Source organism: Ailuropoda melanoleuca, chromosome 16, assembly GCF_002007445.2.
Source record: "Ailuropoda melanoleuca isolate Jingjing chromosome 16, ASM200744v2, whole genome shotgun sequence".
NCBI classification, from domain to species: domain Eukaryota; kingdom Metazoa; phylum Chordata; class Mammalia; order Carnivora; family Ursidae; genus Ailuropoda; species Ailuropoda melanoleuca.
The window spans coordinates 85472144-85488328 of record NC_048233.1 but is presented as its reverse complement, the minus strand read 5'-3'; the positions used below and the strand labels follow the sequence as shown (position 1 = coordinate 85488328).

The 16185-nt window shown below is 48.2% G+C and overlaps 1 protein-coding gene across 6 annotated transcripts in view; it reads left to right on the top strand.

The window, feature by feature from the left end:
• Positions 1-16185, top strand: part of PC (pyruvate carboxylase) — a 100460-nt gene that overhangs the window by 41472 nt on the left and 42803 nt on the right. The window contains exon 1 of one of the 6 annotated variants that reach the window (XM_034644619.1): positions 10389-10534. The exons of the other annotated variants lie outside the window; for them this stretch is intronic. Coding sequence (XP_034500510.1) covers positions 10499-10534 — 36 coding nt within the window. The 5' untranslated portion in view covers positions 10389-10498. Of the gene's footprint in view, positions 1-10388; positions 10535-16185 lie in introns of those variants that run through there. 6 annotated transcript variants of the gene reach the window in all.

The window sequence follows — 16185 nt, the reverse complement described above, 5'->3', positions numbered from 1 at the left end:
CCCACGACTGTGGCTGTGTCCAAGGGCCAGGGCCACCTTTGGGCCAGGCATGTATTGTCCCTGCCTAGAACTCACACCTCAGGGGGCCTACATGTGGGAGTACCTCCAGGTGAATCTTTTGTGTCCCCCTCCAGTGCTGTTCTGGTTGGGTGTTCCCAACCCTGAGTGGGACCCACATCGTGCCTTTGTTTGTGCTCTCAACCCTCTGCTCTGTGCAGGGACAACCAGATGTCCTAAGAGGTTGTCCCAGGGTCCCATGTTTGGGCCCAGTTCCAGGAGGGCAGCTCCCACTGGTGGCCGCAGTATTTCTTTTGTAGGCTTGTGTGAGATTGGGCAGCCAAGATGGTGCTGATAATGCTAAGCGTGAGTGACTCAAGTTTTTTATATAGACGAGGCAATCCCCCCCAAAATATTTGCCTGGGGCCCCGCACATCCTAGGGGCAGACCTGCCCAAGGGCTACCCGTTGGGTCCTCCAGCTCTGCTTAGCTGCTCTTGGCCTGCACCAGAGAGGAGGATAAGGGCCTATTGTTTGTTCCTGGGGCCTGAATGGCACTTTGTTTTCTGCGTTTGAACTCCCAGGCCGTGGCTTTTCTACTGCTGCTCTTGCAGCAGTCACGTCTCGGATGAGAAATCCATTCCCACTCTGACTTCACGTTGTTCTACTGAATATCCTGGGAGGATAGGGCTGTGAGCCAACTTGGGGTCTTATGTTAGTCGCTGTGGGATGGAAGCTAAGAACAGAGATGCTGAGAGCAGGGGCCTTCTCCACCAGGAGAGCTTAGCTGTGGCAGAAGAAGTGGGGAGACCCCTTTGTTCACATTGAACTGAGGAGCTAGCTGGCAGGAATGTAGGCCGGCCCTGAATCTGCTGGAAGGGAATGTGGTGGGAATGCGGGGTGAGCCGAGGCTGGGGGCAGCTGGACCAAGGCAGATGCGACTTGCTGCTCTCCTTTCTTTTTGCCTTCTTGCTCTTCTCCGGCTGCACACATTAACCACTTCACCTCCTCTCTGGTGTGGAAACAGGAGAACAATCCCAAGAATGGAAGGTGCCTCTTTGATGTTGAAGTCAAAAGAATGGGAAGGTGGAGTAGGGGTCAGAGAGCAAACAGGTAGGGAGCTTGTTTGTCAGATTTTGAAACCACAGCAAGCGATCTTTTTCCGTGCAGACTCCTGGGCCCTTTCAGGCTGTCAGTTAAAGGGCATTGAGTCAGCCCTCCTGCCCTGACTCAGAACAGGAATCATGTCTCATCTCTGCTCACCTCTGGCGCCTCTCCTTATGTCACCAGGTGAGGGAGGCTGTTTGTTTTCTTTTAAAGTTGGTTTTCCCTTCTCCCAGTCTGCAGGGAGTGGCCTCCCAGACAAGTGTCTCTTCAGGTGGGGTCCTCAAGACCATGTCAAGGGGGTCCCCGAGTCAGAATGATGATCATAATGATACCAAGAGATGACTTGTCTTTTCCCCTGTGTTGATATTTGCACCAGTGGTGCAAAAGCAGAGGTGGGCAAGACTGCTGGCGCCTTTGCGGGAGTCCGGGCATTGGTGGCAGACTGCCCGGCGGGCACAGAGCCCTTTGCCTCCACACACTTGTGGTGCCAAGAGCCTGCTTCATGTAGGAGTGGCCTTGATGAAGCAGGAAAATAGCCATTTCATTAACTCTCTACGCATGTGTACGTGTCCTTCCTGCCCTGTGTGGTGAGGTGGGAAGTCACTCCGCAGGGCGAACTACGTTGCGTGTTGGGAGAACTACGTTGCGTGGCTTGAGGACTACGTTGCGTGGCTTGAGGACAGGCGCTTCTGGGGTTGTTTGGGTTGTGAGCTGAACTAGCCGCTTTTTGCAGGGAATGCTGTTTTTATTTGAAAGAAAACCGTCAGTTGTGGTTGCTTAGACTTGGGTATTTGACAGACTTTTTCTCGAAAAATGGATGTTGTGAACCCATTGCTTCAAAGAAAATCCCTAATAGCATTTATCGCCAGCGGCTAAATTCAAGCTGTCAAGCCAGTTAGAATTTTGGAAAGGTTTTATCCATGGTCATGAGCTTGGCAGCTTTTCAGTCCTTAGACTTCTCTGATGATACTGGTGGTAATATTACACATGTGATACCTTGGCATTTTATTATAAAATGCGTCCCCATCTTGAAGATCAGCATAAGTCAGCGAACTAGTATTTTTCCAAATGACCAGTGTTGTGTGTAAGGTCACAAAATCATGTTGGGTAAAAAGGCCCGTTTATATTTCAAGATAGGCCAGTGGATTTTAACATAACAGAATACATTGTTTCATAGGGTTTCCTGTTTCACATTATCATTAATTACTATTGGTCAGGTTTGGGGTATAGTATTAAATAGGAGTATCTCCCTTTTGCTAATACATGTCTGGGTGAGTCGTCTAGATTTTCTTCCTGAGTATCACTTATCACTTACCACTTATCACAACAGACTGAATGCAGAAGCACAGATAGGAGAATCCAGTATCTTCTGTTAAGCTGGACATTAAAGAGATTTGCAAAAATGTAAAACAATACCATTCTTCTCAGTGTTTTTAAAAATATAGTTATGTTTTCTGAAAAATATTTATCCTGTAATGTATTTGTTATTTTAAAACATTAATAAATATAAATAAGAGTACCACATCCCAGAATAACCCTGCACTTGAATTTGCTTTGCTTGCAGGAAGCTCTCTTCCCCTTAATAGAAGACTCTCTGAGGTCAGGGAGCGTATAGACTTCTGACTTGTGGTTAAAATTTTTATTTGTGCAAGGATTTTAACTTTTCAAGAAGCTTTGACATGCTTTACTTTTAAAAATTCATTTTTATAATAGCTTTACTTGAGATATAATTCACGTACTATAAAATTCACTCTTTTAAAGTGTACAATTCAGTGGCTTTAGTATATTCGCTGTTGTGTAACCAACATCACCATTCCAGAACATACTTCTAACCCCAGAAGGAAATCCTGTGCCCATCAGCAATCACTCTCTTTTAACCCGCCCCCCTCCCAACCCCTGGCAACCACTAATTTGCTTTCTGTCTCTGTGGTTTTGCCTATTCCAGACATTTCATATAAATGGAGTCATACAATATGTGGCCTTTTGTGTCTGGCTTTTTTCAGTTAGGATGTTTTCAAGCTTCACCTACTTTGACACAAGTAATAGTACGTCATCTTTTTCTTTGGCTGAATACTATTCCATTGTATGGATATACCACATTTTGTTTATCCATTCACCAGTTGGACATTTGGGTTGTTTCTACTTTTTGGTTATTATGAACAGTGCTGCTGTGATCCTTTGTGTACACATTTTATGTAGACATATATTTTCATTTCTCTTGTGTATCTATCTAGGAGCTGGGTTGTATGGTAACTCAGTATTTAATCATTTGAGGAACTCCACATGGTTTTCTGAAGTGGCTGCACGGTTTTATATTCCCACCAGCAGTGTGTGAGGAGCAGTGTCTGATTTCTCCATATCATCACCAATACTTGTGATTGTCTGTCTTATTGATTGTAGCCACCCTGGTGGGTGTGAAGTATATCTCATTGTGGTTTTGATTTGCATTTCCCTAATGACTTTGAGCATCTCTGCATGTACTTATTCGCCATTTGTATGTCTTCTTTGGAGAAAATATCTGTTCAGATCTCATTTTTAATAAAGTTGTTTGTATTTTTGTGGTTGAGGTATAAAGTTTTTGTTTTTTAAAAAATATGTATGTTCTGAATGTTAGACCCATAGAAGATTACATGATTTGTAAAAACTTTCTCCCATTCTGTGGGGTTGTCTTTTCTCTTTCTTGGTGTTCTTGGGAGCCCAAAAGGTTTTTCATTTTGGTGAAGCCAGTTTATCTGTTTTTTTTTGTTGTCTTAACGTCTTCTGTCAGAGCTAAGAAACCAAGGCCACGGAGATTTATATTTAATTCTAAGAGTTTTATAGTTTTAACCCTTGTGTTTAAATCTAATCCATTTTATGTGAATTTCTATAAATGGTGTGAGGTAGGGGTCCAAATTCATTCTTTTGCTTGTGGCTATCCAGTAGTTAGAGAGCACCATTTGTTGAATTGTTTCAGCACCCTGCTGAAGATCAGTTGACTGTAACTATGAGGGACTTATGGGCTCTCAAGTCTATCCCATGGATCTATATGTCTATCCCTATCCCAGTACCACACTGTCTTCCTCCCCACACATACACCATCTTGATTACTGTAGCTTTCTAGTGAGTTTTGGAATGGACATGTGTGAATCCTCTTAACCGTGTTCTTCTTTTTCAAGATTCTCTTGATTGTTCTGGTTCCTTTGCATTCCTTTATGAATTTTAGTATCATCTTGTCAATTTCTGCAAATAAAGTAAGCTGCAGTTTTTGTTAGGGTTTGTATTGAATCATTTTGGGGAATATTGCCATCTTAACAAGGTTTCAGTCTCTGATCCATGAACATGAGGTGTTTTTCTTTAGGTCTTCAAATTTTTTCAGTGATATTTTGTAGTTTCCAGTGTACCAGTCTTGAACTTCTTTTGTTAAATTTGTTCCTCAGTGTTTTATTCTTTTTGATTCTTGTCTTACTGTATATTGATTTAACTTTGTTGTTTAACCTTCCCCCACCCCGACTGTCTCAACTAGACTGAGTATCCATAGGGCCTGGCACTTTGTTTGTTTGTTTTTTTCTTTTTTAAGATTTTATTTATTTATTTGACAGAGAGAGAGACAGCCAGCAAGAGACAGAACACGAGCAGGGGGAGTGGGAGAGGAAGAAGCAGGCTCCCAGCGAGGAGCCAGATGGAGGGGCTCGATCCCAGAACACTGGGATCACGCCCTGAGCTGAAGGCAGACGCTTAACGACCAAGCCACCCAGGCACCCCAGGACCTGGCACTTTGGTAGCACAGTGCACTGCAGTAGAGATTTTCTTGTTTATTTTTTGTTCACACTGCCCTTATGAAGAAGGCATGGTTTTATTGTCCCTGGCCTAGTAGTTGAAGAAATTGCAGCCCAGAGTGCAAGGTGACTTGCTTCTCTGCACAGCACTGATCAGAATCACAGCCCACTCCTCTTTCCAGGCATAATCCTGCGTGGGACTGACACTTTTCTTTTCTTTTCTTTTTTCTTTTCTTTTTTTCTTTTCTTTTCTTTTCTTTTCTTTTCTTTTTTTTCTTTTCTTTTCTCTTTTCTTTTCTTTTCTATTTCTTTTCTTTTATTTTTTAATAGAGAGTGCTGCCGGGGGGTAGGGGAAGGGAGGAGAGGCAGAGGGAGAGGGAGAAGCAGATTTCCCATCCAGCAGGGAGCCTGATACAGGGCTCTGATCCCAGGACCCCGAAATCATGACCTGAACCAAAGGCAGACACTTAACGGACTGAGCCACCAGGTGCCCCTGACACACTATTCTTGCCGTCCCTTCCCCCCACTTGTGTTTGTGTCTCTACGTCTCTTACATTGAGCCCCAGGGCATGAAGGAAAGAGAAGGATTAGGCTGATGTCACAAGGGCTGGCCACTGGGCATCTTTTCTGGGCATCTCTAATGTGCTGTATTCTCTTAGTTATTTCCAAAATACGTGACCTAATTAAGTTCTCAGAGCAACTCCACAAGATGACTCAGATCACTGCATTTTATAGACCAGGAGGTGAAAGTTCACAGGGTCATGGAAACTCCCAGGTTAAAGAGTGAGTTACGTGTTCAATACTGTTCCAAAAGCTCCAGCTTTGGTGCTGAAAGAGGTGAGGTGTGGGGAGGAGGGAGGGAATGGGGGCTTTCTTGGAAACCAAGGCTCATCAAAACTAAGGTTGATTTGGATCAATCCAGGAGCATTTGATCATTGGCCTGGAGCTGCTCTCTCAAAATGATTGGCTTGCTGCTCCTTTCTGGGAGGGACGCTCTCCCTCTCTGTTTCTCCAGAGCACCTAGAATTATTTTCATTACCCAGTGGACATTCCTTACAAGCTTTTTGAATAAATGAAAGATATTCTGCCTGCCTGCTTTGCTCCATAGAAGTCATAGAACCTCAGTGCCTCTGTGGCTGGATTTGGGGTGATACAGAAGGATGGGGGACAAGGCCATTAGGGGGGTCCCAGCTGCCCTTTGGGTGTGAAACAAGAGGCATGGGAGAGATGCAGGATCCCTGTTGTCGGCACACCCCCACCCCAGGGCAGAGCACAGATACATGTGGTTCCTTCTTGGATCTGGTTTGTCACACCCAGGGTTGCAGTGTTGTTTCCACATCTGAGTGACCCATGAACCAGGACAGCACTGGATATCTTTGCCATTGGTTTACCTGAGCCAGACCCTTACTCTCTACCCCCACTTCTGTTTATCTGAAGTAAGAAAGCGGCTATGAAGTAGTAGTCATTGGCGGCCTTGACAGTATTTACAACTGTGTAGGAGGTTAATTGGTGCAGATTTTTATAAAAAGATTTTATTTATGTAAGAGAGAGAGCACGTGTGCGTGCGCACGCACAGGAGAGGGGAGGAGGAGCAGAGGGAGAAGCAAACTCCCTGCAGAGCAGGGAGTCTGACGTGGGGCTCGATCCCAGGGCCCTGAGACCATGACCTGAGCCGGAGGTAGACGCTTAACTGACTGAGCCACCCAGGTGCCCCTGACTGGTACAGTTTTTGATGCTGGATATTCTGCGTAGATTGAAAGCCGTGGCCCATGAGGTTTTGTTTCTGTGATGCAGTGAGCTTGCTTTCCTCCCCAGCCTCATTGTGGCACCTGCTGCCCCAGCCACACCAGGCTACACATGGCTGTGAACACGCAAAGCAGGTGGTGTCCCTGTCACACTGCTCCCTCTTCCTGGATGCTTGCCCTTCCTCCTTTCCCTCCAGACCACCTGTCCGTCTCCTCATCTTTCAGGCTCCCTCCTGTGATGCCCTTCTGGATCCTTGATTCACCCTTCGCCTACCACTAGCTTAGAGCTGACACCTGATGCTTTTCTTTCTTTCTTTTTAAAAAGATTTATTTATTTGTTTATTAGACAGAGAAAGACAGCCAGCGAGAGAGGGAACACAAGCAGGGGGAGTGGGAGAGGAAGAAGCAGGCTCACAGTGGAGGAGCCTGATGTGGGGCTCGATCCTGGAATGCCAGGATCACGCCCTGAGCCGAAGGCAGACGCTTAATGACTGCGTCACCCAGGCGCCCCACCTGCTGCTTTTCTATACGATAGTACCCATCACACTTCATTTGACTTTTTCCCCCTTTGTTCGTTTCTTTTTCTTTTTTCTTTTTATTTATTTTAAAGATTTTATTCATTTATTTGAGAGAGAGGGAGAGTGAGCAAAAGAGAGAGCACAAGCAGGGGCAGGGAGAGGGACAAGCAGACTGCCCATTGAGCAGGGAGCCTGATGTGGGGCTCAATCCCAAGACCCTGAGATGATGACCTAAGGTGAAGGCAGCTGCTTAGTGGACCGAGCCACCCAGGTGCCCCTTTGCTTTTTTTATTGAGTTATAATTGACAATATTACTTTCAAGTGTACAAGGTAATGGTTCAGTATGTATGTATGTACAGTATGTATTGTGAGACAATCACAATAAGTGTAGTTAATACCTTTACCACACATAGTTAACACGTTTGTTTTCCTTGTGATGAAAACTTTTAAGATCTACTCTCTTCGCAGCTTTCCAATATACAGTACGGTATTGTTTACTGTAGTCACCGTGCCGAGCAGTTCATTTCGCTTCTTTATGTGTCTGCTGCCTTTCCTGACCCTAGCGCCATAAGGGCAAGGCCCTCCCCTGTCCCTCTGTCGCTCTGTGTCCCCACTGCTGATAGAGATGTCTGGGCAGGCTGCACTGTGCTAAACAGAAAACAAGGCGCCCCGTCCCCGGCGATGGTATTCTTGGTGCAGTCTGGTAACGGCCTATGAAGTGCCTGCTGCAGGCAGAGCTGCGGACCTGGGCCGAGTCCTGGGCAGCTTCTAATCTGGATGACGAGAGACACCTGTTCTGAAGGTTTCTGTTCTTCTGCCTTATCTCCGTGTGCTAGAAATGAAGCATGCACAGAGGCAGCTGGGGCTTGTGAGAGGTGTCCTATGGGAAGTGACATCAGTGCCACTGAAAGTTGTCTCCTCCAGTCTCCTCCGACAGACTCTGGGGAGGCCTGGGTCCTCTCAGCTCTCAGAACGCAGGACTCTGCTTCTGGGACTGTCCTCGTTCAAAGCTAGGTGACCTGCTTCCTTGATCTTGTCCCAACCTGGGTGCTATGGGGAGAAAGGTGCCAGATTTCATGGCACCTCTGAGATGCCTGTGGGTGTCCAGGAGGTTACAGAGGAAGGAGGGCATGTACCCAACCATCTAACTGAGCCTATACGACCACCAGTCTTTCCCCTTACCCTAGTCCTTTCGTTGAGTTCCTCAGTGCTGGGAGATTAAAAAACTTGGAGAAACAGTAGAATGTTAGGATATGTTTCTCCTTCCGGTCTGCCCTTTTTATCATGAAGATCTACTTTTATGAGAAAAATTGGGAACAGTTGGAAGTCGAAGCTGGCCGTTCATAGTAATCAGATCCATTGAGCCCTCACAAACAGCTCTGCAAGCTATATGTTGCTGATCCCCATTTTACAAATGACTGAATTGAGGTTTGGAGGTTAAGGGACCTGCCCAGGGTCACACACGCAGAGGAGAGCTAAGATCCAAGCCCAGGTGCGTCTCACTGTGAAGCCGTGTCCTTCTCTCATGCTCGCTCATCCTCGTGAGTGGCAAGCATCACCCCCCTCTGTAACCTGTGTTGCCAGCATGTCCAGAGCGTGGGTGAAGGGAGTCCCTTCTTCCCTGATTTTGGCCACTTCTGTCTGGGGGTACTCACTGAGAGTTTGTGCCTTTCCCCAAGTAGCGTCCGACTGTCCAGTCCTTCTTGGACCCGTTTCTGCGGTTGTGTCGGGAGGGTCTCCGTTCCCCTCCATCAGTGGGGATAAATGTCCCCTGTCTTCGGCCCCCTGGCGTAGGGAGATTGAGATAAGGTGTGTGCAGGTGCTGGACTAAGATCTCATGCTATAGAAATGTCCCTCAGACTGTTCTTGCTCCTGGCCCTGCCCCTGGATGAGGCCGAGGCCTGTGTGCCAGCCTGATGCCAGCTGCTCCCTCCGGCTCATCCTCTCAGCGGTTCATCAGCCAGACGGCCACTGTCAAGGTGGATGTGGGAGCCTGTGGTGCTGCTCTGCCTTCAGCTGGGCAAGCTGCACTGGGTGCCTGTTCCGATGGCTCAGGAGGACGAGGCCTGCCACATCCCAGAAACCGGAGCTCCATATGCAGGGAGCCTCTGCTAGTTTCCCACCCAGCATCCCAGCCAGCCTTCTACTCTTACTGTTCCTGGGCAGGGCCCCTCTGGAGTGTCACTGGCCTCTTCTGGGATCTGCAGCTGCCTGCTTTTGTCAGGGTTTATTAGTGGTTACCTCCCTTCCTTGGTGGGCTAGAGGGGAGGCAGAAAGCTGCTTGCTTGTTGTCAGCTCTGGGGAAAGCTGGAGGCAAGGGGGAAGCAGAGTGCTCGCACAGGGTGTGGGGTCCTGGATCTGAGAGGAGTAAGCAGGTTCCCTCCTGTGCTGAGTTTGCATTTAACTTTCGGGTCTCCCAGGAACTCCTGCATTCAGGCTCACACCTGACTTAGAACCTCTGCCCAGGTCAGGCGTGCCCACATTTCATTAGCAGGGGCATCCTTCCTGCTTCTCTGAATGCCACCTGCCTTGTCTGGGAGTGAACACTCAGAAGCAGGGAAGTCCTCTCTAACTAATAAACCTTGGGTTCAGGAAGCTAAGCAAAGATAGAACTGATTTATTGACTGTGCTTCCTCCAAGAACTCTTGTCTGAGCTCAGCCTGGGCTGGTTTTTATTTTGGTGATAGTGGGGTAAATCCATGGGGTAGGCACTCTATCCCTGTTCTGGACTGGAGTGGTCTCTGGGATAGCACAATGTTAAATGGATTGATCTGAGTGGGTTTAATAATACATTCAAGCATTTAAAAATCTTGCTAATGAAGTCAGACCAGGTTAAGAGCTCACAAGAGCCACTAGGTAACATGTGCCCTTTGGAGGAATCCTGTCTCCTGGCCCCAGGGGAGAAAGGACCAGGATGTTTCCAGATCCCAGGGGGACAAGCTGAGACTTGGTGAGATCTCAGCAGGAGGAGGAAGACCTCAAAGTCCTCATTTTTCCTTCTCCTGTCAGATCCTCTCTTCCTTTCCTTAGGCCAGAGGCTCTCTCACCTGGCAGGTCCTCCTGTCCTTGGCCCTCTTTTCTTGGTAAAGGCCAAACACCATTGCCCTTTAATCCTTCCCGTTAACCCATAGTCAGTTGTTTTGACCGCCCTCTCCCAGCTCACCTCTGACCTGGTTTTGTTTTTTCCCTTCTCTCAAACAAGCTGTTCAAGGTCTACTGCTGAGCCAGAGATTGGCTCACAAGCAGCTCTCTCTTGTCTGAGCTGTAGGGAGGGGATAATTCTAGAAAGTCATTGACAGAGGCTTAACCTAGAACGTCAGTTATAAACAGGCAGTGGGCAGAGCGCCTAGTTTTGGGATTCTGGTACCAGGAGCGCCATGGCCTCCCTGGGGCTCTGCAGACCAGCTGTCACGGTAAGACCACCTCTCAGCAGTCCTGGGAGCACTGTCCTGGGTGGTGGTGTGCGCTGGTGGTCACTGGTGGGGGACTACCCACTGTGGTCATTGTTTCTCTTCCCTCTGGAACCTGGCAGTCTATTGCTATTAGAAAGAAGAGGGCAGAGGGATTCTGGGAACAGTCCTTGGAGACAGGAATTCAGGGGACAGGTTGCTGGATCATTGCTCACTGGCCTGTGGGGACAGCTCTGGTCAGGGATGGTCAAAACCGAGGAGCCCAAAGTGGGAAAACCTTACTTGACAATGAATCTGGATTCTGCCTGAGTCCTTGGGGACAGAGGAGGATGTGCCATGGTCACAGAGCTCTGGGCCAGAATGCCTTTGCGTGGTGGTGACAGTTGGGGGAAAGGCCATGTGGTTCCCTTGACAGTAAACAATACCGTACTGTATATTGGAAAGCTGCGAAGAGACCAGTTCTCTTCAAGAGCAGTGATGGGAAAGCATGTAACTACCTTTTTGGGAGAAAAAATTTCTGGCTTTGAGCAGGACCCACTGTTCTGGTGTAAAGGGAAACAATTTTTGCTTGAAAAAAAGCTTTCCCTAAGTTCCGGTGGCAGAGAAACTAAGGGCCCCGAATGTCTACTGGTTATCTCCCACTGCAAACAGGTCAGATTCTCCAGGTCATGGGATAAGAATTTAAGAAGGGAGTAACAGACTCTCTCTCTCTCTCTCTCTCTCTCTCTCTGTGTATGTGTGTGTGTGTGTGTGGTTTGAGGAACAGGTGAGGAGGAGGACTTACATTTCCCTTTGCTTTGTCCCAAACTGCCCAGAGCAGAAGTTGGTGAGAAATGTGCCTTTTCTTCTGGTGTTCTGGACCAGGGATGGAGGGATGTGGCTTCTGGACTTTATTCCCTATTGGGTGACTCAAAGGGAGACCTGTCATCAGGAGGAATTTGAAGGCAAGATGACAGTCTGTGCTTACAAATCTGAAGGGCTGGGTCTGGAATGATCTCATTTGTGCACTTGGTTTGCTCCCTGCTAGAACGAAACCCTCAGTTTTATGAAGGCAGGGACCTCTCCTCTCTTGTTCAGCTGTATCTCCAGTGCCTAACAGTACCTGGCATGTTGCGAAGACTCAATCACTATTGAATGAATGAATGAATGAACACTTAGTCTCTGCCTGTCATTTCACTAAACCTCTCCAATTTCATCTTTTGTTGTTTTCATGTCAGACTTCTCATCTGGGGCGCCTGGGTGGCGCAGTCGTTAAGCGTCTGCCTTTGGTTCAGGGCGTGATCCCAGCATTCTGGGATCGAGCCCCACATCAGGCTCCTCCGCTAGGAGCCTGCTTCTTCCTCTCCCACTCCCCCTGCTTGTGTTCCCTCTCTCACTGGCTGTCTCTGTCAAATAAATAAATTAAATCTTAAAAAAAAAAAACCCTCATCTGATCAGCATCTACTTGGTGTCACCCGACCCTGACTAAAAACTAGTCAGGCAAGACCATGCTTACAGGGAGAAGATGGTGGGCCCTGTGAGGTTCCCTCTCACCACTGGTCCACGCTGATGTCCTGTGGGCCAGGTGCCCCCCCCCCTGCCCTGCCCTGCTGGGCCTCTGGAGTGGATCTGAGCCCAGGTGAAGCCCCTCCTCCATGTCACTTGACGCTCCTCAACTGCTTTTCCCTTCTCCAATCTCCCTTTTCCCCCAAGTGGCTCCTTTGCACATGCTGGCTATTTAACATCCCTTATATTTCAAGTCTTGTCTCCTCACCAGACAGAAAGTTTCATAAAGGCAGAGGCCCTGCATTGTTACATTATCCTCTGTCCCTCAAGTGTGTGTTACCAGCAGTAGGTGCTCAGTAAACCCTCGATGGCTCCAATTGTATGAAATCTAATCCTAGTCCTTGTAGTACGAATTGCGGCTTCTAGTTTATGAAACTGAAGGGGGACAATCTGAGGTTTCTCATACTGCAGGTTTCTTAATTGTCAGCCACCTGTGCGGGGGGATAAGGGTGTTTCATTGATGGACTAACAGGTTCCAAACTGTTTTTTACTCATAACACCTCTGAAACCAAATATGTGGGTTTTTTCCTCACACCATCCAATTCTTCGGTTCTCCGCAGACACCAGCGGGGTATCCTTCAACTCAATTCAACTCAGTTCCATCACTGCCCAGAGTTAGGGCAGACCCCATGGGTAAAGGGCTCAGTCCCACAATATGGCCCAGACACCAGTCACAAGACCTGGCCTTCTGGATCTCTCACCAACCAGCTGTAAATCAGAGATGACCAAGATCCCCTCCTCAGGTTCTATAATTTTTTAGAACTGTTCACAGAACTCAGAAAACTGCTTTCCTTACTATTACCTGCTTATTGTAAAGGCTACAGATGGTACATATATGAAGTCTGGAAGAGTCCTGAGTGTAGGAACTTCTGTCTGCATGGATTGGGGTGCACCATCCTTTTGGTGTGTGGAGGCCTTCACCATCCTGGAAGCTCTGTGAACCTCATTGTTTATAGAGTTTTTATAGAGGCTCCATTATGTAGGCACAGTTGATCAAATCATTGGCCATTGGTGATTAACTCAGTCTCTGGTCCCTCCCCCCTCCCAGTGGAAAGTTCCAGCCTTCTACTCCTGTGGTTGGTTCCTCTGGCAAGCAGCACCCCCACCTTAAGCTATCTAGGGGCCCACCAGGAGTCACTTCATTAGTGTAAAGTCAGGTGTGGTTGTAAGGGGCTTACTATGAATAAGAAAAGTTGCTCCCATCTCCCCTACCACTCAAGAAATCCCAAGGGTTTTAGGAGCTCTGTGCCAGGAACCAGGGAGGAAAACCAGATTCTATAGTTCTTACATCACTGTATCACACAAGGGCAGTGAGGTGGCGGGATCCCCAAGGTCATTCGACCAGACAGCGGCAAAGCTGGAATTGGAACCTGACTTTTCCGACTCAAAGACTTTGCTCTTTCCCGCGAATCACAGCAGCATCTGGCCCCACCTCCACGTCATCAAGGCTTCTCCTGCTGTTCAGGGAGGGAGGTTCCTGTCCAAACTAAGGGGGGGGGGCGTGGGGCAGGACCTTGGCTTCTTTCCTGTTTATCCTTCCAAAGGCCCAGATCCTGGGACTGTTGACACAGTGAGTTGCTTGAAAGAACACTGGTGTCAGGCAGCAGCCAGGAGTTCGGGAAGTGATGGGGGGTCAGCAGATGGGCCTGGAAAGCCCCATTTCCCTTACCTATAAAATGGAGGTGATGCTTGCCCTTCCTACGAGGCAGAGTTGCTGTTAGTAGCAAGTGAGAGTGTCTCTTAAAGTACCTTGTAAACTGCAGAGAGCCAGAAGCATATTGTTGTTGAATGTAATTGTAGAACGCAGCTTACAGCTCAGTAAAACTCTCAAACGGAACAATTCCCACCTCCTAAGCATTGGGGAATGACCTCGTCCAGCGGTCTGGCACTGCACAGACACTTAGAGCTATAATAAATTACTGTCTTTGTAACTGTTAGAACACATGATCTCTTCCCTCAGATGGAGGGTGGGTGGCATTGAGGAGAGGTTCTGAAGTGGGTACCCTTTGGGTTGGGACTGAGAAGATGAGAAGGGCAGTCTCTCGCCTGGGGCTTTCGTAATTCACTTACTACCTCAGGTCCCTAAAGCCTGTCTCCCACGAAGCCTGAAGTTCTCAGCTGGGATGCGTCTTCCTTCCCAGGGAATTCTCAGTCCAACTTCTCAACACTGAGGAGAAAGCCTTATATTCAAATGAACACACCTCCTGCTATCGGAGGGCAGAAAAGTGAGTCTTGGCAAGTCAGAACCTGCTCAGGAAGTGAAGGGTTGGAGCTGCCAGAGCTCCTGGCAGGCACCCTCCTCTCCCCTCCCGGGTGTGTACTCAGGGGTAAAGGCCACGGGGAGCCTCTGGTCACTTCTGCAGAGCTCCAGAACACTCTAGGGGAAGGTTCTGCTCCACTCAGCTGGGTGAGTGGGCTCCCACCACCACCAGGCTGCATGACTAGGACAGAGCACAGCCCGCCTGCGAGAGAAGGCGGTAGTAGAGGGGTGACATGGGTGTGACTGAGCCAGCTGGAGAGGGGAGGAGGCTCGCACACAGCGATGGAGTGCCCAGGTGTGGCCAGGGCAAGTGTGATGGTTGAGGAAGACTACTTGGAGGTTGACAGGCAGGGAAGGGAGAGAGTGGTAGCTGGTGACGTCGCTAGGATGGGATCCACAGGCGGCTCCTGGGAATTAGCACCAAGAGTGAGGCACGGTGTGGGGTGATGGGCAGACTGGAGTATGGGTGCCTTTGGGCTTTGAAGCCATGGCCAAGCTGTTTATCCCGAGTTTCTTTTGCCTTAGTTACAAAGCTGGGGCTGTAACACCAGCTAGACAAGGTTTCGGATGATGAAATGGGATGATGTGAAGCACTTAATGCAGTGGCTGGCACCCAGTAGCAGGCGCAGGCAGACATTAGTGGCTCTGACACTTTGCCACGTGGCTGTGGTCATGAGGATGAAACCAGCAATAGTGGGTGCCTATGACTCCGTCTCGGGAAAGCCTCTAGTCCTTTGTGCTCAAATGCCAAAGCAGAAGGTGAAAGGTCAGATCAGGGGGTTGCAGACATGTGTTTTCCTGGGGTCAAGAATAGGGGGAGCAAGCAGCAGCAGCCACAGTCAAGGTCATACCCTGTCTGTGTTGTTGTTTACTTTCTTCCTTCTAGGAACTGAAGCACTTTGCCTTTGGACTTCCTCACCATCTCCGTGGGTCACGGACTGAACACTTAGGTGATCTGTTTACCCAGAGAACCAAGTTTTCTAGTGAGCCAGGTTCTACCCCTTCCTCCCAAAGGGATGCTTGGGGGTTGGTGTCCAGTGGAATAGTGGTAAAGACTGGCTAGGAATGGCTGAGGTCACACTCTGATTCTGAGAAACGGAATTAATCAGGCAAAGCAAATCAGGCACCGAACCAGGGTAGTTGAGGCACCCGGGATGGACAGCAGTGGGAAGCCATTAATCCCAGGTTGGGAGAGGAAGCAGTGTTTCCTCTAGACTCTAGGGAGGGTTGGCAACGTGGAGGCAGGAACGCCCAGCAGGGACTGTCATAGTGGTGGGACAGACCCCCAGTCAGGACTGTGGCACCCAAGCCCATAGAGGGTGGGGAAGATGCACCCATTCTCTCTCCTGCTTGTGCCTCCCAGTGGCTGAATGTTTAGGATGCCAGCCCACAAAGGGAGCCCTTTCATAGGTCTCAGATTCCCTGGGTGCAGAGCAGAGAGTAACCAACCAGGAAGCCTCTCCCAAAGGCTAAATCTGTGTGGAAACATCCACTCAACAAACATGACAAGCAGAGGAATGAGGGCTCTGTCTTCCTGTAGATCAGAGCAGCTGCTGCTTTTTGGGAGCAGCAAATCAAAATTAGTCACCAGTTTCAAAATTTGGTCATCAAGGGCAGTTAGGAGAGAGAATGAGATGAAAGGCATGCAGATTGGAAAAAAAGAAGTAAAAGTATCTTTATTTGTGGCTGATATGATCTTGCATAGGACAACCTAAGGGATCCGCTAAAAACCTATTAAAATGAATGAATAAAAGTTCAACAGGGTTGCAGGACATAAGATCAATATACAGAAATTAACCATATTTCTATACAGTAGCAGTGAACAAATTGAAAATAATTTCATAGAGAA